Consider the following 22,849-nt stretch of genomic DNA (forward strand, 5'->3'; position numbering starts at 1 on the left):
TTGAATAATGATATACTTTCCCTTTTCCATCTATTATTTAAGTTTGAGTGTATAAACAGGTAATATGTTAAATAACCAATGACTAATTTCTAAGCTGTGTTGTCGATTGAAGAATAAACACCTCATTCAAGAAGGTAATTTACCAACTACATCCAAATCGTAGTTTTTCAGCTTCATGTATAGCCAAAGTATTTTATACCTATTTGGACATTATGGAATTGTTAAGAAGATTTAGGAAAAAGCCAAGATATTCAGACATGTTACCGGATGATGTTTTGATAAAGATATTTGAAAGTTTAACAATTGGAGAACGTTTGAAAGCAGAGAGAAGTAAGAAAATACCCTTACGTTTATTTGATTTTCTTACTCTGATAGACGATTATATTACATTTACGATTAATTTTTGATTTAATTAGGCGAAGAAGCCTGCACGTCATCAATCATTCATCACATATTTAAAAATTTGACCAATTCTATATATCTTTTTAAATGATCGAAACAACATTCGAAGTTATTCATTTTCCAAATAAATTATTGATCTGAAAGTTTTCAAAGCTATATTTGACAATTTACGATAACTTAAATTATGTTTCGAATTTATTTAATAAACTTGTTTTAGCTTGTACACGATGGAGCTATCTGACAAAACTTGCATGGTCTCATACGACATGTGAAGAAGTATGTAACTACTTCATGAAAAAGAGAAGACTGACGGCAGACCGCGTAATACTCGTCCTCAGTAGATGTGCACAGTACCTTACTCACATATGTTTAAATCGATCTCATCATGCAATAAAAGGCATAGAAAACGAAGAAAAGGCACAGGAATTATTCGAAGTATTAAGAAGAAAAGCTCGAAAATTGGAAAGAATACAATGGGATTTCAATGTCCCCGCGGATACGCTAGTAAAGTTTTATTTTACAAGGATAAATCTACTAGAAAACTTTGATGACACAGGCTTATTTAAAGAGATAGAGTTCAAAAAATTATTGGATTTACTAGAAAGAGCGAGAAACCTGAAATTTTATACCTGGAATGTAGGCAACGGTGAGCTGAGGCGGATCAACTATGCTCAAACAGTATTCGATAAATTACCACGCGATTTAAAAAGTTTGAAAGTAAATTGTACGGTGAACCTTTTCTGGATGAAAATCATAATCCAAGTGAGTTATACAAAGATAATATAACTTGAGCCGATGAATAAATAATGTGATAAATTGATTTAATCTAATTTGTCTTTTTTTAGCACTTGCACAAATTTGAAAACCTCACGGAGTTTTCAATGCGGGGCACTTTAATGTATACACAGGATCAAGCAGATCGAAGGTCTATTTTTACATTTGACCATAATGCCCAATTACCAGCATGGTTAGAGCAGGTTGAAATCGATGGGATATTTCCAGATGATAAAATCAATTTCTTGCGCAAACTAAAATCATTGCGGCACTTGTCGCTCACTTTTGGAAGCATTACCCTAGATGATTTGCATTTATTAATCAACAACAATCCACAACTAGAGCACTTAGTATTGCGTAAAATGGACGATTTCGAAGAGGAAAAATTTGAGATTGTATCTCAATTGCCAAATTTAAAATTTCTACGATTGGAAAATCTACCGAGGCTGCAGGGAACTTCATTAATGAATTGTAAACAAATTCAAGTACTTCATATGAGTTTTTGTAATAGTGTGTTGCAGGGAAATCTAATTAGATTTGTCGCAGAGGCAATAAATTTACGAGAAATTCGACTCAAGGGAGCTCCAACACCCGAAACACATGCCTTGAGGCGAAATTTAAATACTGTATCTAGGGAAAGGAATTCCTCTATTACGTTGGAAGTTTTTAACCCTGTAACAAATATAGGTAGTCATTACTCTTTCCCTCTGGCGGAAACCCCTAGAGTTCGAGGAAGACGATGGAATTTTCTTTGGTTCTAATGAATCATTTTTAATTATATAAAAGTATAGATGTCCCTTTTACGGCCAATGGTGTGCAAGCCTTAAATAATTGATAAGTTAACTTAGAATACTATTAGCAGAAATCTAATTTTTTTATTGTTGATTGACCTTTTAATCATTTTAAATTGGAACTCTTTATATGTTACGCAAATGAAGGTATAAGTACTTTTGGTGAGGCTTTTACTATCTTTTCATGAGTACTCGATGTAAGTTTGCAGAATATATTTCGATCGTAGCTGATAAGTATTACTAATTTCTAATTTTATTTCTGAATTATACAAAATGAACAGCAATTATTTCCTTCGACTTCCTCAAGGATTTTATTAAAGATAACAAGACGAACTGATTGTCGGGCAAGTAGAACACTAAACGGGTAAAATTAATTTAGAAGTAGAATATTATCAGATTTTTATCGATTTTAAGTATTTAGAATTTATATAATTAATCAACTATATAATGTTCTAAATTACACATATAATCTGCTTATCCATGAGTAAGCCAATTATCTACATTAAATTATATTATGAAGATGTCGGACTTCATTTTATAAGTAAAAACAACTGCAAGTAAATAAAAAAATTGTACTTATCATTCAGCATATTATTTGTACAACAAAATGCACAAACAAACAAAATTTTCATTGAAAATTTACAATGTAATAAAATATCATTAAAATTGTTACATGTTTTGTTGTTCAAAAAATTTACCCTCATAATAATATTCCTTTTTCATTCACTCGAATTTCATTTGGTATATGCATAAACATCATCACCAATGCAAGCCGAACCGGTTTGATACGCACCGCAATAAATACCGATTGCAGGCGCATGTTTTTCGAGAGCGTCCATTGCTGAATTTTTCAATTTTCTGTAACTAAATTAATTTTAAGCGGATTAACTATCGTTGTACATTAAAATATTAAAAACTATGTTGATGAGATGAACAAATTACGTACGTTCTTAAAGTTTTTAGTGGTTCGTATTCTGGATCAGGAATACCCGTTTCAGGGTCAACTCGTACCATTGTACATCTGTAATTTACTTTGCTTAGTAAATGTACAAAATTAAATTATCAATTGAAAAATTCGAAATTTACCGAGTGCAAGGTTTAATATTTCGCAAAATCACACCGTTGCCTACTTTTATCCATTCCCATTCGTCTTCGGCAAAAGGTGGACATCCGTCGACGACAATATTTGGTCTCAGTTGCGAAATTGGAATTGGTTTGATCAATCGTTCGTTCAAATTATCGACCGATGACACCGACATGAGCATGTAACTGGCTAAATCCGAAAAAAGGCCCTAATTAAAATGCACAAGAGACTCTATGAATTAACTCAATAAAGTTATACCATCGACGAAAAGGTTCAAATTTGATACCGTGTCTTCATTCCTCAGTGTCTTGTAAATTTGAGCGTGTCTTTCCCAAACGCTTCCAGCGGTGACGTTTCGTCGATCGCCATTCGATATGCACAAACCAAGACTCAAACCTTCGTCACATCCGAGTAAAAATCTGCGCCGATAGATAAAAGTTATTTTTGTCACTTTTTAAAATGTACGTTCCATAATAATTCTAACATCGATCATACTTTGATAACCATGAACTGGCGGCAGATCCACAATCGATGCATTTGACTGGTTCCCCCCACCACATGGAACAATTAACAATTTTTACCGTGTCATCGGTGGCCATTGGAAGATCAAATTCTATCGATGATATTCCACTAACTTCTAATTTGGCGCGCTTTTCGTTGACTGCTAGCAATTTTACAGTTAACAATTTCGGATAATCCCGGCCAGTTTTAAACTCTCCAGTTTTATGATTGTAAACTAAAAACATCCTAACAAAAATTATTTTGCATTATTTCAAATAGTTAGTTAATTTGTTATTGTAAAGTTTCTGATGTAAATGACTGTAAGCAGCTATATTTATATGCTTTTTTATACCTATCTTTCAAGCAAAAGTTTCCAGCTTCTTCAACGCTTATACCAAACTCTCCGAAAAGGCACTGTGTGACCGATTGAGCTCTTCCCGATTTCAGTGGGTAAAATAACAAATCCTTGACTTTCCCAACTCTTTTCCATGATTTATCCGACGAGGACAATACTTTTTCAACCATACTTTTTTCATCATCTGCTTAGAGACACGCAAAAATGTATATTAAACTCTTAAAAATTATCGTGAATTAACCTGCCTTCCTCTTTTCGTTTGCTCTTCCTTGACAAAACAAAACTTAGAGCCGTGATCGTTCCGGTCGTTATTATAAAAGTTGTAAGTTGACTCTACGAAGATAAAAATCAGTTTTAGTTTCAAGAATCATTGATTCAGTTATTTATTTGACGATATCGAGACAATTTACCATTTTATAATTAAGCAAAATTCAACTAAAGTTAATGACAAACTGCAGCCGAACAAATTATTTCTCGTCTTCGAACTTTCGCCGTAGTGTTTATCAAATTTTTCGATGATACTGTGGTATCTAAATTCTTATCTACTTGTCAAATATTATGTAAGCACGCGAAACGCTATAGGAGCGACTTAGTGCTTAATAATGTCATTCAACTTTGCTAATGTAGGAAAATACGATGCCAACAATTGTATCGTATACCCATTACACGAAACTTTGACTTCTGTTGATAGATTGACACGACTAAAACAATTGTGCATTATTGATTATGAAAAAAATCACTGGCATTAAGTCACGTCTTTCTTTGCTCTATGTTTGCATAGCATACAATTTATCAGTGTGTTAATTGTTAGCGAAGGTTGTATAACGATGCTGGAGAAAAAGATACGTTGAGAAGGGAACATCCTCTGTTTGTTTGCCATTTCATTTTTCATAGCGCCTTCAAACTTCTGAACTGTCTGTCTGCAATAAGAACTCAACGAAATTTCTTTGTGCATCAGTAGTGAAAAGTGGCAAAAAAAGTTAGCTCGTTATACCTATTGTAGTGGTAATATACTATGGGCAATGCTGTCATTGGTCATGATTATACCAAGGTAAAAGATAACGAAAACGAGGAATTGATTGGACTGGAAGAAACGGATAAAGGTAAAATCATGATTTGAAACTCGATCTGAGTTAAATATTTTGTCAGTTATGTCGCGTATTTTGAAAAATAGATGATTGAAAAAATGTCATTTCAAACACTCGTGAAAAATAGCTTTTGATAACTCCTCAAAAACCCATGAAATAGCTCGTTCGAAATATTCACTTTGAATTTTAATATCAATTAAATCATTTGAACATAGTTGTAAATTCTCAGCTCGTTTAAAAAATGCAAACTTAGCTGATCATCTCACATGGCCCAAGCTCGTAGTAGCTTTTTCAATGTCGAAATTATGATCTCAAACGATGCCATTGATGCTGCTAATCGCTTTCACAAAGATTCGCACACGCCAATGATGATGCTTGCGATAAGATATAGCCACGGGTCACGATTCGCTCGAGTAAAAGTCGTCGCTGCAATTTATATGATATACACACCTCGCAGTTTGTCACGCAGCATCGTTCGACTGGGCTTTTTTACGCAAAAATGTATCAAAATTCAATTTTAACCAAGGTGTTAATTTTAATTTTTATCGGAAGTATACAGAGCACGATAGGCACAGACAGTACGACATAAATATCAACAATGATTCCGTTTTCCATGTAAAAATGTCTGTTCTTTGTCACGAAATTGTAGATTTTCAAAAAACATTGGGACACTTGCACTTGAAAACGCCTGTGGAGATTCAGAAACACGCGGCAGAAGCTTTGATACAGCGAGTGCTGAAAAAGAATTCAACGCTTTTTCGTGTACTCGTCGATACTAGCATAGGTCCGCTAGGAAAAGATACTTTCGAGGTACTGTATCAACTTTTCATTAATCAAATTTTACCAATTGATGACATTCACGATATCGATGCGTGCTGGTGTTGCAGCTGAAAAAAGTCGACGATAATCAAGTTCAAATAGTCGGAACTAGTGGTGTAGCAGTGGCATGGGGTTTGCACTACTACTTGAAAAAATACTGCAAGTGTCACATATCTTGGGAAGGATCGCAATTAAAGCTCCCGTCGATATTGCCCGACGTGGACGAAATCGTCACTTCAAACGATCGGTTGATTGCTCATTATATTTCAAATACTGCGGTTTCGAACCAATTAAAAATTATCTCTTTCTGTTATTTTTGCTCGCAGTTTTAGGTACTACCAAAATGTCTGTACAGTGGGCTACAGTTCACCATGGTGGCAGTGGAAGCAGTGGGAAAAACACTTGGACTGGATGGCGCTAAACGGCATAAATTTGGCCTTGGCGTTTCACGCTCAAGAGGCCATCTGGGAGAGGGTTTACCTGAAATTGGGCTTGAGTTTGGAAGAGATCGAGGCTCACTTCGCAGGCCCAGCATTTCTACCTTGGTCCGTAACACTCATCGGTCATTTTTATGATTTTCCTCTCTTTCTTGACGAAAATTCATAAATTACAGGGCTAGAATGGGCAATTTTCGCGGTTGGGGCGGTCCACTAAGGAATTCTTGGCACAGACAAACCATCAGGTTGCAGCACCTCATACTGAATCGAATGCGAGACTTAGGCATCATTCCAGTACTTCCGGCTTTCGCTGGTCACGTTCCTCACGACTTTATTCGAGTATTTCCGCAAGCCAACATAACCAGCGTCGACAACTGGAATAATTTTGAAGATCAGTATTGCTGGTACAGTCCTTATCAATGCATTTACAGCTTTAAGTTGCAACAAAATATCTACAGATTAATTCAATTTTTTTGATTCAGTCCATACTTTCTTGACCCATCCGACCCTTTATTTCAAGTTGTCGGGGAAGAATTTCTCAGAACGGTAATTTTTATAATTGTTATTTACGCGATTAAAATTTTACAGCTTTTTGAATTAATAGTTATTATTCGTTCTTTGCTCTGTATACCTTAGTACGAAGAAGAATTTGGACTGAATCACATCTACAATTGCGACCCATTTAATGAAAATTTACCGGCTTGGCGAGATCCGATATTTTTGTACACAATCGGCGAAAAAATTTACTCGGCCATGTCTACGGTTGATCCTGACGCTGTCTGGTAATTCATTATTCCATTCAATTTAGACCTTAAGTAAATTGAAAAAAAATGTATTCAATCACTAAAAATATAGGTTGATGCAAGGCTGGCTATTCGTGCACAGCGGTTTCTTCTGGACCAAAGATAGAGTGAAGACACTGCTTTCATCAGTGCCAACCGTAAATAATTAAAAAACATTGTTAGAAAAACTATTGAATTTATAAGCCAACATTTTTGCTCCATACTCGATTGTTCTACTCATAACGATTTTTCTACTCATTAATCACATTGCAGGGCAGGATGATAATACTCGACTTACAATCCGAGCAATTTCCTCAATACGAGAAATTGGATTCGTACTTTGGCCAACCCTTCATCTGGTGCATGCTTCACAATTTCGGCGGCACTCTTGGCATGTTTGGATCTGTTGACATCTTAAATAGGGTACTTGAAAACTTTATGACGATTTTCTCTTATTAAACTACCAGTTAAAGTAAATTTGTTAACGCAAACTTTTAGCGGGTTATCGAGGCCAGGAAAATGGAGAACAGCACTATGATCGGCACGGGTCTGACTCCCGAAGGTATCAATCAAAATTACGTGATTTACGAGTTCATGCTCGAGACGGCTTACAGAAAAGAACCGGCCAATCTCTATCAGTGGTTGGTGGCGTGGATATATTATTTTTCACTTTTGTCGGACTCGAGCCACAAATATCGTTGCTATATTTATTGCAGGTTCGCCGATTACGCGGAGCGACGCTACGGCAGGGTCGACGATATCATGAGGATATCCTGGCAAGGGCTGGGGCTCGGAATTTACAATTACAGCAATGTAATCAATATCAGAGGTCACTACGTCATAACGAAGCGTCCAAGTCTCAATATAAAAACTTGGGTATGCATAAGATAGTCGCTGTGCGCGCCGATCGTTCGAGTCTCCTATTTCGGTTGATTTTTGTCGCAGTACTGGTACGACTTGCGTGAATTTCTACTGATCTGGGAAAACTTTGTCCTGTTCACCAACGCGACGGACGTGAACGATTTGTACAGGCACGATCTGGTCGACATAACGAGACAGTCACTGCAAATCACGGCAGACTTCATTTACGGAGACATCGTCAAAGCCTTCGAGGCGAAGAACGTCACGGAATTGGCGTAATTGATGAGCTATTTTCAGGAGTCGTTCAACGAGCCGTCGAATAAAAGGAGTTTCTATCGTCCGCAGAGAGCACTCGAGTCGGCTGCTGGAGCTGTTCGACGACCTGGAGGAGATACTGGCCTCGAGCCCGGACTTTCTTCTGGGCCGCTGGCTGGACGAGGCGAGGAAAGCCGCGCCGGACGCCTACATGCGCGCCAATCACGAGTTCAACGCCCGCAATCAGATCACGCTGTGGGGCCCCAACGGGGAGATCGTCGACTACGCGAACAAGCAGTGGTCGGGCGTCGTGGTGGACTACTTCCGGCCGCGCTGGGCCGTCTTCCTCGAGGCGCTGCTGCGGGCCCTGCGAACCGGCGACAAGTTCTCGGCTCAGAAAGTCAAACGGCTCATCTTCCGGGAGGTCGAGTTGCCCTTCAGCTACTCTACCAAGGAGTATCCTACCCAGCCGATCGGTAAGCCATCGCTCGGCAAAGTCGGCCCAAGTTTTTTTCTAATTACTTCGACCCTTTCCCAGGTGACAGCGAGCAGATCGCCATGAAATTGTACTCCAAATGGAAGCAGTATTGGGAATAAATGCCCGAGTTCGATCCCGAGTCCAGCTGTCGTACGCGTTATACATATATTATATTTGTAAAGTTAAAAACAATTCGCAGCTTAAAAACGATCGAGCAACGAACCGGAAAAAAATCGCGACAGGCGCAGAGATCGCAAGCGATTGCATACAATTCTTAATCCAAGTTCGATCGAGCCACGATAATTTCAACAAAATCAATATGTTGCTCGGAGCGATAATCAAATTATCTTGCACGAGTACTAAAAAAAAAAAAAAAAAAATTGTCACGAAAACAGATTAAGGTTTCGCACAATGTTGTAAATGTTGCGCGTTGCAATAATGGCGTATTGGATTGGGTGCAGGTGCACTGAATATACATAGCTACATCATATTTAGTAATTTAAAGCAATAAAGTAAATAAAGTCTTTGTACCGAATGGAATACTCTAAACATTTTGATTTTTTACCAAAGTCGAAGCTTTTCTGGCAAGTTTTGCATCGACAAAAACAAATGCAATATTGTAAAAATAGCTATAGGTGAATATTGCATTGTGGAAAGTGATTCACGATCCGAAAGCTGAGAATATTCTACATAGAAGACGGAGCAGCCAAGTTTCGGTTGACAAAGCGGCTTTTCGCGAGAGTCGATATACAAAGCACCGAAGTACGATGTGCTCATTCGGGATTCAAAGCTCGCGATCAGCGCGCTGTTTTGGGCTGAAAAAGTTTCTCGCACAAGTATATAAGTTGCTGCGCGGTCAATGCACCACCAGGCGGTTTCGCGACGAACTCGCGAGGCTGCTGCTGCTGCTGCTGCAAACTGCGGCCGAGTCAGCGCGGTGGAATCGTAAAACTCGAGTCGAGCGACGAGCGACTACTATGCCTGTGCGATGCATCGGCGGCATTGACGCTTGCCAGTCTATATACTGCACGACTATATAGTCCGAGCCCGCATGCAGCGGATTGCGTTGCGGATATAGCCACAGCTCATGCAATATTAGGTACGTATACGCACACACACAAGGATTCGCAAGATGCGCACCGCCGTCGCCCCCGCCGCCGTATTTGCAGTGTTCTCCATTGGGCTCTGACTGCTCCGAGTGAGTGCGTGTATGCGTGTGCGAACACCGCTTCTCTCCTGTGATTGTGTGTGTGCGCGCTGCGGACTATAGAGTCGTATCGGAGTCGGACTGCTCAGTCTGCACACACGTATAATAGGCAACAGCTCGGCAGTTCGGAGTTCGGCAGAGCGTATAGATAAACGTTTGTATGCATGACGCGCGCTTCTGTATTTGTGCGAGGCGCACATAAATATACCATCGGCCTGCACACCAATATAACGCGTGCATACTCGGCCGCCGCCGCCGCGCTCGAAGCGATAATTCAACGATCCGCGAGCTGACGAGCCGAGGCAGGCAATCGTCGCTTCTCCCGAGGGACGCTTGGATCTCTCGGGACCGGAGTCTCGCCGCGCTGTCACGATTTTTCGCGTCCTTGACGCCCCGAGCCGACCAAAGTTGCTTTTGTTGCTCCGACTTGCGTCCCGTCGCCGTCGCCGTCGCCTGTGCCAGCCAACCAAATTACTTGCTGTGTCTGCAACTTTTGTTCAACGTTGTATACATCTACACTCGTGTGCGCGTGTGTGCGCGTGTGCGTGTGTTTATAGCATTGCAATACTTCGCTGCCGTTTGTTGGTCTCACTGCCAACGCGCCGCCGACGCCTTCGTCAACAACTCCGCTTTCAGTATGTATACATGATATCAATCTCGTGTATCTATAGTATAATATCGATATACATACACGCATGAAAATGTGTAAGCTACATGAGCGAGTCACGATACCAACTCGTATTTAAGCCGTTCGACTGCTGCATGTCTCGGGATATGTCAATTATACGCTGATTCAAGTAGTATAATAAACATGCAACGTGCAACGATTAACGCTGGATACCAATGCTCCTGTTTAACACAACAACAACGTGACGACCACGAATCTTGATGGGCCCTGTAAATGCATCTTTCCTTGCTTGCCTGCACACTTGCAACTGTAGTTTATTTCTGCGGCGATATTTCGCTTCAAACTTAGCTGTCATTTATTATACCGTCACCCATAATATACCAGCAACGTAAACCATATCGACTGCTATTGTACATTTTGTCACGACGCGCGTGTAAACAGTAGTGACAGCATTGAATCCGTTGCAGGTAACGAATTTCAACCATGTCTATGAGGGATTTAGTCGAGGGGGACTGCGGTGGACCCAATCCTCTCATACGCCTTACGTCCCATTTCGTCAAGGATCATGGACTCAAAGAAGAGGGTGTCCGGGAGGAATGCGGCCCGTCCAACAATCAGTTTGTTGATGTCAATGAAGAGCACTACGCGCATGCTTTTCTTGACGAACCCGCGGCTATGCACCCACAAACTTTTAGGATGGAAAGTTTGTTGCAAGAAATACAAGATTTGGACAAGCAACCTGAAAACTTGACGCAGCCTCCCAAAAATACTTCTCAAGATCCAACATGGGCCAATCAATACTTGGAATCTGGAAGTAACTTTCAAGTAAGTAATCTTAACGATATTTTACTCTTTTACTTCGATTTTTTCCCAATTTCCCATTAAAATTTTCTCAATTAGTACAAAAAGTGCACAAAGTTTCTAGTCAACTGAAATACAAAATATTTTTTTTTAATCAAAAGGTATTATTAAAAATAATCAGAGTTTGAAAACTAAGCTTGGGGAGATTATTTTATTAATCTCTATATAATTAAAATTCATCCTCATTATACAGATTAAAAAAATTTTAAGTTAATGGTAATCAAATAAAAATTGCTATAGCACAATGAATCGACTGCCTAAAAAAATTTAGCTCAAGTGACACTATATCAGTAGATTCACCCAAGTATTGCATGAATTTATGATGTTCCTTATAAAGTACAATTTAAAAATTAGTAAAGTTGTTTCTTGATGAAAAATCAAAAGCCAATTTACGCAAAAACAAACATTCTTATCTTTGTCTTTTTTTTCTTACATAATTCTTACACATGTGGCATCATAACTCATAATTTTCTTCACTTCATATTTTAATAGCTTTACAACACTGACAACATTTGGAATACATACTCTTCTGTGCCGGAATTAGTATCACAAACTTTTAGTGATACAAATGAATTAGGCTTTGGGCCTGAGTGGGCTAAAGGTTATTTGGGAGACGTTGGTCCAAATGCTAGGAGCATCGAGCAATCTTTCATGAATCGAGCTGCAGCACAAAGTTTTATGGATCCATCTAATTTTCATCCACCTATTGAAATAGTAAACAATCAACAGCAAGGTATGACTAGCAATCCTGATTTGGCATATTCTAAATTCATCAAGTTTATGAGACAAGAAGGTGATTTACCTCTGAGTGAAGCTGAAGCAAGAGTACAGGAATGGACAAAAGAATTGAAAGAAGAAAATGAACCTAAACTAATGAGTAAAGATTCAGAGAAAATCTTGAGTGACGTAGATGAACAAAATGCTGTAGCTGGCAGTTGGGTTGAAGAATTTGAAAAAAAAAATCTGTTTCCTCCTGGTAAGTCAGCATTTTTTTTACTTTAAAGAATCTTTACTTTCTAACTGTTTAATTGTAAATTAACACATACTTTTATCATCTTCTAGTGTAACTTGTATCAAATTAATATTATTTGTACATTTCTAATAGATGATTTGGAAACACCTGAATTTTGGGCAAATTTTCGGAAGGAATGGGAGAAATCAGAAAAAGAATTTTCTGGTATTCCATGGTCAACAGATTCTGATACATTTTACGATCCATTTAAAGAATATACATTCAGTGAAGATAACCCGATGCAATCAATTCCGAATCCCCTTGAAGAAGGAAAACGAAGACTAGCTGAGGGTGATTTACCTGGTGCTGTGCTTTGTTTTGAAGCTTGTGTCAAACAAGAACCAGAGAATGGTGAAGCATGGCTACTGCTTGGTAAAACTCAAGCTGAAAATGAACAAGACCCACTTGCCATTGCAGCTCTTAAAAAATGCTTAGCAATTGAGCCGGATAATTTAACAGCATTACTCACATTGGCCGTTTCTTATACAAATGAATCCTATCAAATACAAGCTTGTTTAACTTTGAAAGACTGGTTATTAAAAAATGAAAAGTATAAACACTTGAAATCGTTAAAACCAAGTCAACGGCCTTCCCAACCAGATGTTACTACAATCATGTTCAGTGATGAACGTGATGAAGTCAAAGACTTATACTTACAGGCTGCTCGCATGCAGCCTCATGGGACAATAGATCCTGATGTTCAGTGCGGATTAGGAGTTCTTCTCAATTTAGCCAACGAATATGATAAAGCTGCAGATTGTTTTAGAGCTGCTATACAAGCTAGACCAGAAGTATGTATTCATTTTTTATTTTACAAAATCAATGAAAAGCAATAGTTTAAATAATTGGTCTGGTTTTTGCAGGATCCTAAGTTGTGGAACAGATTAGGAGCAATTTTGGCTAATGGCCAACGATCGGAAGAAGCCATCGACGCTTATCACAAAGCACTCGAACTGTCACCCGGTTTTATACGAGCTCGATACAACCTTGGGATTGCGTGCATAAATTTACATGTTTACAAGTAATTCAAATTTATTAAGAATACATTTTTAATTTTATACTTTATGTTCAATATAAATGACAATTTTTAATTACAGAGAAGCTGGTGAACATTTATTAACAGCACTGAATCAACAGGCTGCAGCAAAAGGTGCCTCTGGAGAACGTGCTCCAACGAGAGTTATGTCTGACACAATTTGGTCTACATTAAGACTCGTTTGTTCATTGATGCACAAATATGATGCACTCAAGGCTATCGAAGACAGGTAACAAAATTTACCTACAATCCTGATAGTTCATTTAAAAGATTAGATGTGAAATTTGATGGAAAATATTAAAATTTTTGTTATTCTTTCAGGGATCTTGAAACACTAAACAAAGAATTTCAAATGGATGAATTTCAAGTAAACGAAGGTTAAAACGAATTTAAAAAAAAAGCTTGAAAAATCTACGAAAAAAAATCTTATAATATAAAAACATAATTAATTATAATTTATTGAATCTACGTGAACAATAACGTGTTACGTACCGGCTTGTAAATGTTTGTTGTTTATCCCAGGCCGGTTCATGATGCTTTGCACGTATTAACTTGAAGTATATATGTTATTCATTTTGTTACAACTTATTTCGTTTTTTGGGAAAATATTTTTTATTTTGTGTTTGGCACATCTAAATTTTTTAGTTAATTTTCTGTAATGAAAATTTATGATTTTTCAACAAATCATTATTATCAACGAAAGCCAGTCGCACGTTCACCAATCGATTCGTTTTCGAAGAATTTACCATGATAATAAATATATTAAAAAAAAGATTTGGTGGCTCGTAATCGAAACAAACTTTGTACATACATATTTTTAATAAAAAAAAAAGCAAAAAAAAAATTGTCGGTTCGACAAAACAAAAACTATTGTACTTTTCCTTTGATTATCCTTTATTTTTTGTTAACTTTTTTTTTGCTTTTCTTGAATCTTCCATTTCCTTCAATTTTTTAGCAAACCTATTTTTGTCATGTGAAGTGCAGGGATCAGGCTTTGGATGTCGAAAATCTTTGCGACATTTTTGACGTATTTCCTTTTCACAACCGTGAATTTCTTGCATTGCTGAAAAAAAATTTTATCAATAATTTGGACTTGATTCTTTTGTAATTTACTCTTACCATGCTTGATACAATATCTTTTTTTGCAAAATTGACAGTCGAGTTTTATCAATTTGGTTGATATTTTGCATCCATCATAAGCGCAAATATCTTGATTGACAGTAAATTGAGCGACAAGTTTTTCGAATTCATTATCAGTCTCTTTGCTCTCAGTGACTTCATTTCCAATTTCAGAATCATTACATTTTTTTGCTTTACTTTTCTTTTTTCGGCTTTTACTGGTTTTACTAATACTTGAGGCAACTGACGTCTCTTCGATAATTTTTACGTCTGATAGTTCATTACTTACCTTCTCGATATCATCTTAAAGAGTAAGTGCAAAGTGAAGTTTTTCAACTAATTCATAATTATTCAGTTACACGTTTATAAATAGAACTTTACCTTCTTCTTGATTGACTCCATCCGCTGCAGCAATGGTTTCAAAGACGTTGTAAGTTTTCCGATTGTCGCAACTACTCAAATCTTCTGTCTTTTTACCCAATTTTGGAACTTCTTTATTTCCTTGCAGCGTGTCATCAATTTTAATTTTTTCAATTGCACTAGATAAATTGTTCTTGTCACTTTTAATCTCTCTCTTCGAAGCTTTGCTCGCGGGAAAGTTATTTTTAATTTTCAGCTTCTTACCATCTTGCGCAGATTTTTCAATTTTTTCAATCTCTTTATCAATACTTTCAGTCAAATACTCCTCAGCTGTTTGCAGCAATCCATTGTCTCCAATGTGCTTCAACAAACTTTCAATAAGTTCATCCTTTTCCATTGTTTCACTGTCAGCGATCACTATCAATAATCTGCGCGCTCTCGTTACTGCGACATTGAGGCGACGAAAATCGGTAACGAAACCCAATTCTCGGTCCTCGTTACTTCTAACGAGCGAAAGAATAATTACTTCTTTTTCACGGCCTTGAAATCCATCGACAGTGCTTACTTCAACCTTAATTGACCTGGATCTGAATGATCGTCCGATAAAATCGACCTAATAATTTTTTTAAATTGACAATACAATTGGAAAAGAATTATTAGTGAAATATTTCAAAAATATTTTTATCTCACCTGTAACGAGTAAGGTGTAATGACTCCAATACTTGAGTGTGGTAAACCGGATTTAATTAATGAAGAAACCACTTTATCGACAATCACAGCTTCACCAAGATTTCCTTTTGATGCTTTTTCTACACCTGTATTGTATTCTTCACATTCGCAACCACAAGTGTCAATATATACAACAGCCTCGCCTAGGCAAGTACGAATGAAATAGTTAAAAACCGAAAAAATGTATGGTCCATTATCAATTTGTAAAAAAAAGTTTACTTGTAAGAGTATTGTCGTTTTGAACAAATGGTAAATCTTTCAGCAAATGATCTTTCACTAACTTATCAGCAATCAAAGTATTATCGTAAAATTTTGTACTTGACCATACCATGATTTTTTCATTCATTCTATATTGCTTTGTCAAACTTATGTAACAATATTTTCCAAGTTTTTTAATGGCTCTTTCCATGAGACTGATATTCAGACCATCTTCTACAGCTTTTTGACACATTACTACTGGAGGCAATTGATTTATATCTCCAGCGAGTACGAGCTTTGGAGCGTTTGGAATTGCTATCCACATGGAAGCTTCCATTGCCTGGGATGCTTCATCAACAATCAAAACATCAAAATGCTCTTTAGGTATATTTTGAAGTTGACCATCAATTGCAGAAGCAGAATTTAATGTGCATAAAATGACCTAAAAATTAAAGATTTTTCTTTAAAAGGAAAGTTTTATAGTGTAGAGGTTGAAATTATCTATGAATTTTTTACTGAAGATCTTTGTAAAACATCTGAAGTTAGTCTCTTCAACCTTTTTCGAAATTCTTTTTTCAAATCCTTAATTTCTCTATACTTGTAAGTAGCTCCAGTATTCGCTATACTGGTTTCTAATGCTTTTATAGATCTTTTAATATCTCTTAAAATACTATAACCATCGTCTCTTTCTAAAAATGAATCAAGAGAGTATTTTAAAGCATCCTTTGCTATTCTTGTAGGATGTCCTAATCTCAAAGGTTTTGCTTCTGTTTCTCCCAGGCGAATTGTTAAGTTATCAACTGCCACATTAGTTGGAGCACATATTAAAACCTGCAAGATTTAATACAAAATAGTTTAACTTGGAAAATTTATATAATTAACAAAACACTCTCGTATTACCTTTTTCTCAGCAGCATGCAATTGCCTTATTATTTCTATTAAAGTGGTTGTTTTACCAGTGCCAGGGGGTCCTTGAATAATTGCAAAATGTCTTCTTTTTAAGGTAAAACATACTGCTTTCTTCTGATCTTCAGCTAAATTTGCATTTTTAAATTTTAGATTTCCATCTATATCTGAGCATGACTTTGGAATAGGATCTTCAAGAGTTAATAATTCTTGAGTTTCTGCTTCATCTTCATTAAATAATAGTTTCACTAAATTCAAAAATCTTGAGGAATATACTTCTTTTTTTTCTAAGGAACTTAGCGCTCTAAAGAATATTTGATTGAATTAGTACATTACAAATTTACAGAAAAATTTTTTTGAAAAAATGTGATACCTTGTCTGTGCTTTATATGTGAAATCTGAATCAGTTTTAACAATAGTAAAAAGTTCTTCCTCAGCCAAATCTTCATAACTTTCATTGGTGTTAATGCTTAGAGAAGTTTCTCCGACTTCAATAACAATTCCTTTGACACTGTGGCCTTTTTCTTTGGATCTGATGCAAATAATTAAATCACCAGAAGATAACCCATGCTCTAAGGGTAGACCATCTTCGCGTTCTAAATCAACTTGATAACGATCTGATCCTTTGACAGCAATATTAGTTACAGATAATTTAGTGAGAGCTTGTCCTCTTTGTTCCAATTTGTATAAATTAGCCGGTGATAAATCTTGGAACAGAGCTATAAGATTTTCCTCCCGCTCAAGAAAAAGTAAGTCCAAATGCTTACGTACAAATTTAGTGATGTTAATATCCATCTTAATTATAAAAAGTATCTAGAACACTTATTTTAATTCACTTTTTAAAAGTTTATTGTACCCAAACGAATCGTGTAAGATTCAAAATAACTCTTTTTCACTCAAAAACCATAAAGTCCAAGTCCAATCATGAATCACTATTTATTAAGTCGTTTAATACTATAATGTACAATTTTCGATGTTTTATTTTTTTATTGAAGCAACAGCATTACTTGACCCATAAGGTTACAAACAACAATTTGATCGATATCTTCATCAACTGCGTTTAAACTTTATTTTGGCACACATGTGTATTTTTTTAATATTAAATAGCAGACTATATTACGATCTCAGTCCACATGACGGAAATCATATGTGTTTCAACGTGTTGGTGTGACTTGTGAGCATATGTGTTGTATGTAAATACAACGGCCGCTGCTCGCAAGGGCAAATTGGCGCGAATATAGTGTCCGCGAGTTGCGGTCTGCAACTTACGGACGCACTTTGTAAATTGTAACTATCCACTGCTGTGGATTGATCTTTTCAATTAATAAGGACTTTCGATTATGTTTAATTAAAAAAATTTTAGTAACAACAATATAATAAAAATGAACAAGGGTAACCAGAATGTGAAAAACGCGGTGTCACCAACGAAACAGGTATTTTAACATTGTTAAACTACCTTGGAACTCAAAATCGATGTTGATATACTTTTTATTTTATTTATTAGCGTACCCCATTACAAATACGTGGCCAAAAAAAATTGAGCCTTTATTTCTCTCAGAATGCCAATACCATTAAGCAGTCATCAGCAATTATCGAATCTTCCGGTAGTGACAGTGACGAAGAACGTGAAGATATTTTTGTCGACTGTGATTCTCAAAAAAAACGTAAAAGACGCTCTGATCATATGTCAAAAAATGTACGTAAGATTCAGAAAACTTTTGACGGCAATATTTCTTTTGCAAATGATGATAAAAATTCAGGCGAGATAGAATTTTTTGATTCAATGAATAAGGAGTCGGAATTGAATACTGCCTTTGTTTCTGGTATTAAATCAACTGATGAATTTACTGCTATTAAAGAAGAGTCAGTTCAACAATCTGATGAGCTTTTGAACAATAGCAAGAATGATAAAAATGATGATAAACTTGACTCTGCAAGCATTATTAGTGCCACAAAAGATAGTGGAATAGAAACCCAAGGAACAAATACTCTTGAAGTATTCGATGACTTTTTTGAAGAAGAATGGTCTTATGACAAAAATGGGAAGGAAACTGAAAATTTGGATGACCTGTTTCAAGATGAATGGTCTGATGATTCGAAAAAAATTCTAGATTTTACTACACCACAAAGATGTAATATTGTTGATATTGTCTGGGATAAAACTGACATGACTTTAATTGTTAAAGGTGTCAAAGATGAATTAATAGCCACTGTAAAGTGTTTTGGATTATGGTAACAGAATTAACTTATCTTTTATATTTATTAATTTAATTTCTTAAAAGTATATAAATTCTATTCTTAGGCGTTACACCAAAGTAGAGCCTGGTGAGCCCGTAGTAATTAAAGCTGTAAAAGAATCACCTGATGCACAATATTGGACTGTCAATAATAACTCAGGCTGGATTATCAATCAACCAGACACACTTATTTCGGGCACATCAGTTGTTGGCGCTTTATGGTGTAATAGACGTAGTGCTCTGCAAGAAAAATTCAAGCATATGGAATCATTACCTTATAATGAAGTTGGAAATCACTTTATGCTTACAGGAAGTTTAACTCATGAACTGATTCAAACTGTATGAACTAGTAATTTTATAAAAATACTTTCAATTTAAAAAAAACTTTAATTTCATTCTTTTCTTCTAGGTCTTGGATCAAAACATCACAGAATTGAAAAAAATTTCAGATTTATTAGAAAAAATTCTGAAAAGTAAGCATGCAATAGACATGATGTATGCTGGTGGAATTTCTTATGGAGAGTGCAAAAACTTGATGAAACCAGCTGTTCCACAAATTTATAAGTTTGTTCAACGATATATTATAGGTACCATTTAATTTAGAAACTTAATTTCGATACTTTTTACTATTTACTTATACTTATATTTAACTATTTCAGGAACAAAACCAGCAGCTCCTGATCAAAATTTTGATGGAAAGATTGATCAAATATGTGATATCGAAGAAAATGTATGGTTACCATCACTAGGGTTGAAGGGAAAAATAGATTTAACGGTAAAAGTTAGTTCTAAGTCTAAAAATCCATTAAATCCTGCTGTAGAACAAAGAATTTTACCTCTTGAAATCAAAACGGGAAAATCATCTTTTTCAAGAGAACATCAAGGACAGTTGATATTATACACAATGATGATGAACATGACAGGGCGTGAAGTCACTTCCGGTTTACTTTTATATCTTAGGTAAAAAACTATTTTGAAAAATTTTTGAATAGATATGTAATTAATATTCATAATTATTCATTAACAGGGAAAATATCATGAGAGAGATTGTTGGTAGTTTTAATGCTCAAAGAGATTTAATTACTTTACGTAATACAGTGGCATATTACTTATCTCGTGAGCCAATAATTTTAAAAGTTAACGATGAAGATGTTGTTCAACCTATGGAGTTTCCTAAACCGATTAATCATCCTTCTTGTTCTAAATGTCCATATAATGTATTATGTTGTACTTACTTAACTGAAGATGATAAAAATGATATGTCTGAAAATCATCCTCTAAAAACATTGAGTGAACAAGCAACTAGTCATTTGACAAAAGATCATATGAATTATGTTATGAAATGGATTTCACTTTTGCAAATTGAAGAAAAAACTGATAATGAAGAAGTCACATCTTGGAAAGATGTTTGGACTTTAAAACCATCAAAAAGGTAATATAATTAAAACATTACCTAATTGAGTTTTAATGAATCCTATTCAATTGCTAAATTTATTTCAGAGAAAAAAGAGGCTCTTGTATCTGCAATTTGAGTTTGATATCAGTCACTGAAAAGTATGGAAGATTTGTACATATTTTTGAGAGATCCAAATCCTATGAAAAATCATCAGAATTAAATGCATCCGATTTTGGAGAACAAGAGTATGTTATTATTAGTACTAATGATAGAATAAATATAGTTTCAGGTTTTATAGATGACATTAATGGTACAACTGTTTCCGTCCATTGTGAAAAGTAAGTAAATCGAATATCACTTTAAAAAGTATTTTTTGATATTGAGTGACATTAATTTTGTTTTTAGGAATATAACAAAAGTATATAAAAACGATATTTTTCATATTGACAAAAGTTCATCATCTTCTTTGTTAACTCAAAATATGGGACAACTTGGAGGACTTTTAGATGACCAAGAAATTTGTTCAAAATTACGTCATATTGTAATCGATAAGTATGTGCTGACAAAATCGATCATAATTATTTTTCAAAACTCAGAATAGTCATTGAAAATATTTTTCAGACGTCCCGCATCATTTGAAAGTGATATGCCACCTCTTACGATGGAAACTGGTGCAGATATTTTCGAAAAATTGAATGAAAACCAAAAACAAGCTATTCTCAAGACATTAACTGCAGATGATTATATTCTTATTAAAGGTTTTCCAGGCACTGGAAAAACTCAAACTTTAGTTTCAATGATAGAATTATTAGTGCGTTTGGGAAAATCGGTATTGATCAGTGCTCACACAAACAGTGCCATAGATAATATCTTATTAAAATTGCTGGAGCGAAAAATTGATTTCATCCGATTTGGTTCAGTATCAAAAGCGCATCCGGCCATACAACATTTGGTTGATCAAAATGTCACCGCGCATTGCGATACCCCGGAAAGTTTACATACCGTTTATTGTAGTAAGGTAAGTACTATCAATTTTCAACGATTTTCATTTTGTCTCACAATAGTTGTTACACTTTTTCCTCGCAGCAAATTGTTGCCGTAACATGTTACGGCGCTACTCATGCACATCTTTCAAGACGAAAATTTGACTATTGTATTATTGATGAAAGTACCCAAGTATTGCAACCGACTATTTTAAGACCCCTTTATTGCGCTTCAAAGTTTGTTCTTGTTGGCGATCCTGAACAACTACCGCCGATTGCTCGCAATAATGTTGCCAGGTAATCAAATAGATTAAGTAACTCTTTTGACTGATTTTTTCAATTTGATCGAAATTTTCAGAAAACTGGGGATAAATAAATCACTTTTTTCTCGTTTGGATTCAGATAATAATTCTGTGGCTTTGACCTTGCAGTACAGAATGAATAGTTGTATCATGGACGTTGCTAATAAATTGACCTACCATGATTTATTAAAAGTTGGAACTGAAGATATAGGCAAAGCAACTTTACCTGTTACTAAGATTTCTGTAAGTATCAAGATGTAATGACAATAATTTTTTTATATGCAAATATTTTTTCAATATTTTCTGAATAAATTCAACCGAAATCTATTTTTTCACAACTTTTCGAATTATGAAAATTTTTAATTTTAATTTTTATCTCAACAAAACTATTATTTGGTAGGATTTTGAAACTTGTGAAAAATGGATTCAAAAAGCATTGTCAATGAGACTCAAAAATTCGGCAATAATGCTAAACACTTCTTCAACTTATCAACTTGTTCTTGATACAACTGTATCCAATAAACCTGGAATAAGAACATGCAATTTATGGGAAGCTTCCATTATTTATCGTCTAATAGACGTTCTCCAAGATGTTTGTATTATTAAATAAAATTATTTGCAAGTTTTAAAAAAGGACAGGTTAACAGTTAAATTTTTTCAGCTTGGAATTCATAATAAAGATATTGGTGTGATTGCACCTTACAGAGCTCAAGTACGATTTTTACGCTCACTACTTCTAGATAGTATTGAAGTAAATACTGTTGATCAATATCAAGGACGAGACAAAAGCGTTATTATTTATGGTTGTACAAAAAGTATATCTCCTGAGACTGACATTGCGGTAAAATATCTACATTAAATGATAAAATATTTAATCCGAAATCATCAACGGCAGTAATTCCGAGGAAAATTTTTATTTTAGGAATTTGATATTCTTAAAGATCAGCAACGCTTGACAGTAGCTGTGACTCGGGCCAAACATAAGCTCATAATTGTAGGTGACGCAGGTACACTTAAACGATTTTCTCCATTCAAAAAATTACTTGACTACTTGGGAAGTCATGATCGAATCTATGACTTGAAAGATGGTCAAGATGATTTTTCATTCGATGATTTGATGAAGATCCATCTGTGATTAATAGGTTGTCAAACAATTTATTTTTATAAGATTGTGTTATCAACATATGCTTATAAGTGATGTTCGATTTTGTATCTAGCAATTAAATCAATTTTTATATGAGCTATTTT

At 35.5% G+C, this 22,849-nt stretch overlaps 6 protein-coding genes across 11 annotated transcripts; 4 read left to right on the top strand and 2 right to left on the bottom strand.

Moving 5' to 3' along the window:
- The first annotated feature begins 94 nt into the window (after positions 1-94).
- On the top strand, positions 95-1,846 carry LOC106658820. The gene is made up of 4 exons (XM_023463168.1): positions 95-330; positions 620-1,164; positions 1,248-1,661; positions 1,811-1,846. Exons 1-4 carry the CDS (start codon positions 213-215, stop codon positions 1,844-1,846), a joined length of 1,113 nt encoding a protein of 370 aa, XP_023318936.1. The 5' UTR covers positions 95-212.
- An 824-nt stretch (positions 1,847-2,670) lies between these two features.
- LOC106658879 (mitochondrial amidoxime-reducing component 1-like) lies at positions 2,671-4,409 on the bottom strand. Of its 2 annotated transcripts, none has more exons than XM_014381026.2 (8): positions 4,318-4,409; positions 4,153-4,240; positions 3,905-4,091; positions 3,547-3,798; positions 3,338-3,470; positions 3,054-3,259; positions 2,914-2,988; positions 2,671-2,831 (listed from the first exon to the last, which is right to left on the bottom strand). In XM_014381026.2, the coding sequence occupies exons 1-8, from the start codon at positions 4,318-4,320 to the stop codon at positions 2,702-2,704; spliced, it is 1,074 nt and encodes a 357-aa protein (XP_014236512.1). In that variant the 5' UTR covers positions 4,321-4,409; the 3' UTR covers positions 2,671-2,701. The 2 variants fall into 2 exon arrangements, with proteins under 2 accessions (XP_014236512.1, XP_014236511.1); XM_014381025.2 differs by having other exon boundaries at positions 3,054-3,240; positions 3,310-3,470.
- Positions 4,410-4,908: 499 nt separating this feature from the next.
- LOC106658840 (alpha-N-acetylglucosaminidase) lies at positions 4,909-9,073 on the top strand. Its single transcript, XM_014380972.2, has 14 exons — positions 4,909-5,010; positions 5,645-5,805; positions 5,883-6,061; positions 6,141-6,359; positions 6,428-6,655; positions 6,734-6,797; positions 6,888-7,033; positions 7,107-7,191; positions 7,307-7,456; positions 7,532-7,674; positions 7,750-7,909; positions 7,979-8,169; positions 8,240-8,625; positions 8,688-9,073. The coding sequence occupies exons 1-14, from the start codon at positions 4,923-4,925 to the stop codon at positions 8,744-8,746; spliced, it is 2,259 nt and encodes a 752-aa protein (XP_014236458.1). The 5' UTR covers positions 4,909-4,922; the 3' UTR covers positions 8,747-9,073.
- Positions 9,074-9,610: 537 nt separating this feature from the next.
- On the top strand, positions 9,611-13,761 carry LOC106659171 (peroxisomal targeting signal 1 receptor). 4 transcript variants are annotated; one of them, XM_014381572.2, is made up of 8 exons: positions 9,827-10,469; positions 10,582-10,850; positions 10,930-11,287; positions 11,816-12,299; positions 12,429-13,126; positions 13,199-13,356; positions 13,433-13,600; positions 13,693-13,761. In XM_014381572.2, the coding sequence occupies exons 3-8, from the start codon at positions 10,946-10,948 to the stop codon at positions 13,751-13,753; spliced, it is 1,911 nt and encodes a 636-aa protein (XP_014237058.1). In that variant the 5' UTR covers positions 9,827-10,469; positions 10,582-10,850; positions 10,930-10,945; the 3' UTR covers positions 13,754-13,761. The 4 variants fall into 4 exon arrangements, with proteins under 4 accessions (XP_014237060.1, XP_014237058.1, XP_014237059.1 ...); XM_014381573.2 differs by having other exon boundaries at positions 10,582-10,731; XM_014381574.2 differs by lacking the exons at positions 9,827-10,469; positions 10,582-10,850 and adding an exon at positions 9,611-9,726.
- Positions 13,762-13,861: 100 nt separating this feature from the next.
- Positions 13,862-17,776, bottom strand: LOC106659170 (DNA-binding protein SMUBP-2-like). Its single transcript, XM_014381570.2, has 8 exons — positions 17,057-17,776; positions 16,678-16,987; positions 16,294-16,608; positions 15,799-16,219; positions 15,541-15,722; positions 14,872-15,463; positions 14,491-14,793; positions 13,862-14,434 (listed from the first exon to the last, which is right to left on the bottom strand). The coding sequence occupies exons 1-8, from the start codon at positions 17,476-17,478 to the stop codon at positions 14,259-14,261; spliced, it is 2,721 nt and encodes a 906-aa protein (XP_014237056.1). The 5' UTR covers positions 17,479-17,776; the 3' UTR covers positions 13,862-14,258.
- Positions 17,777-17,882: 106 nt separating this feature from the next.
- Positions 17,883-22,843, top strand: LOC106659139 (DNA replication ATP-dependent helicase/nuclease DNA2). 2 transcript variants are annotated; one of them, XM_023463201.1, is made up of 15 exons: positions 17,904-17,970; positions 18,047-18,116; positions 18,188-18,915; positions 18,986-19,259; positions 19,330-19,507; positions 19,580-19,880; positions 19,948-20,352; positions 20,421-20,654; positions 20,722-20,868; positions 20,938-21,334; positions 21,403-21,596; positions 21,658-21,844; positions 22,002-22,193; positions 22,263-22,442; positions 22,524-22,843. In XM_023463201.1, exons 2-15 carry the CDS (start codon positions 18,066-18,068, stop codon positions 22,734-22,736), a joined length of 3,681 nt encoding a protein of 1,226 aa, XP_023318969.1. In that variant the 5' UTR covers positions 17,904-17,970; positions 18,047-18,065; the 3' UTR covers positions 22,737-22,843. The 2 variants fall into 2 exon arrangements, with proteins under 2 accessions (XP_014236998.1, XP_023318969.1); XM_014381512.2 differs by having other exon boundaries at positions 17,883-18,116.
- The last annotated feature ends 6 nt before the right edge of the window (positions 22,844-22,849 follow it).

Source organism: Trichogramma pretiosum, unplaced genomic scaffold (assembly GCF_000599845.2).
Source record: "Trichogramma pretiosum strain Unisexual culture from Peru unplaced genomic scaffold, Tpre_2.0 scaffold28, whole genome shotgun sequence".
NCBI lineage: Eukaryota > Metazoa > Arthropoda > Insecta > Hymenoptera > Trichogrammatidae > Trichogramma > Trichogramma pretiosum.

Bases quoted from the DNA above. Each gene is read 5' to 3' on its own strand.
- LOC106658820 (XM_023463168.1), top strand. From the start codon at position 213: ATGGAATTGTTAAGAAGATTTAGGAAAAAGCCAAGATATTCAGACATG. The intron at 1,165-1,247 runs GTGAGTTATACA...GTCTTTTTTTAG, and splicing joins GGATGAAAATCATAATCCAA to CACTTGCACAAATTTGAAAA. The intron at 1,662-1,810 runs GTACTTCATATG...TACTGTATCTAG, and splicing joins TGAATTGTAAACAAATTCAA to GGAAAGGAATTCCTCTATTA.
- LOC106658879 (XM_014381025.2), bottom strand. The intron at 3,241-3,309 runs GTATAACTTTAT...TTTCGGATTTAG, and splicing joins TTTGAACCTTTTCGTCGATG to CCAGTTACATGCTCATGTCG. The intron at 2,989-3,053 runs GTAAATTTCGAA...AGTAAATTACAG, and splicing joins AATATTAAACCTTGCACTCG to ATGTACAATGGTACGAGTTG.
- LOC106658840 (XM_014380972.2), top strand. From the start codon at position 4,923: ATGGGCAATGCTGTCATTGGTCATGATTATACCAAGGTAAAAGATAAC. The intron at 6,062-6,140 runs GTTGATTGCTCA...TTTTGCTCGCAG, and splicing joins ATCGTCACTTCAAACGATCG to TTTTAGGTACTACCAAAATG. The intron at 7,675-7,749 runs GTTGGTGGCGTG...TATTTATTGCAG, and splicing joins CCGGCCAATCTCTATCAGTG to GTTCGCCGATTACGCGGAGC.
- LOC106659171 (XM_014381574.2), top strand. From the start codon at position 10,946: ATGTCTATGAGGGATTTAGTCGAGGGGGACTGCGGTGGACCCAATCCT. The intron at 12,300-12,428 runs GTAAGTCAGCAT...CATTTCTAATAG, and splicing joins AAAAAATCTGTTTCCTCCTG to ATGATTTGGAAACACCTGAA. The intron at 13,127-13,198 runs GTATGTATTCAT...TGGTTTTTGCAG, and splicing joins CTATACAAGCTAGACCAGAA to GATCCTAAGTTGTGGAACAG.
- LOC106659170 (XM_014381570.2), bottom strand. From the start codon at position 17,478: ATGGATATTAACATCACTAAATTTGTACGTAAGCATTTGGACTTACTT. The intron at 16,988-17,056 runs GTATCACATTTT...AATATTCTTTAG, and splicing joins ACATATAAAGCACAGACAAG to AGCGCTAAGTTCCTTAGAAA. The intron at 15,464-15,540 runs GTGAGATAAAAA...AAAAATTATTAG, and splicing joins TTACACCTTACTCGTTACAG to GTCGATTTTATCGGACGATC.
- LOC106659139 (XM_014381512.2), top strand. From the start codon at position 18,066: ATGAACAAGGGTAACCAGAATGTGAAAAACGCGGTGTCACCAACGAAA. The intron at 21,597-21,657 runs GTAATCAAATAG...CGAAATTTTCAG, and splicing joins GCTCGCAATAATGTTGCCAG to AAAACTGGGGATAAATAAAT. The intron at 22,443-22,523 runs GTAAAATATCTA...TTTTTATTTTAG, and splicing joins CTCCTGAGACTGACATTGCG to GAATTTGATATTCTTAAAGA.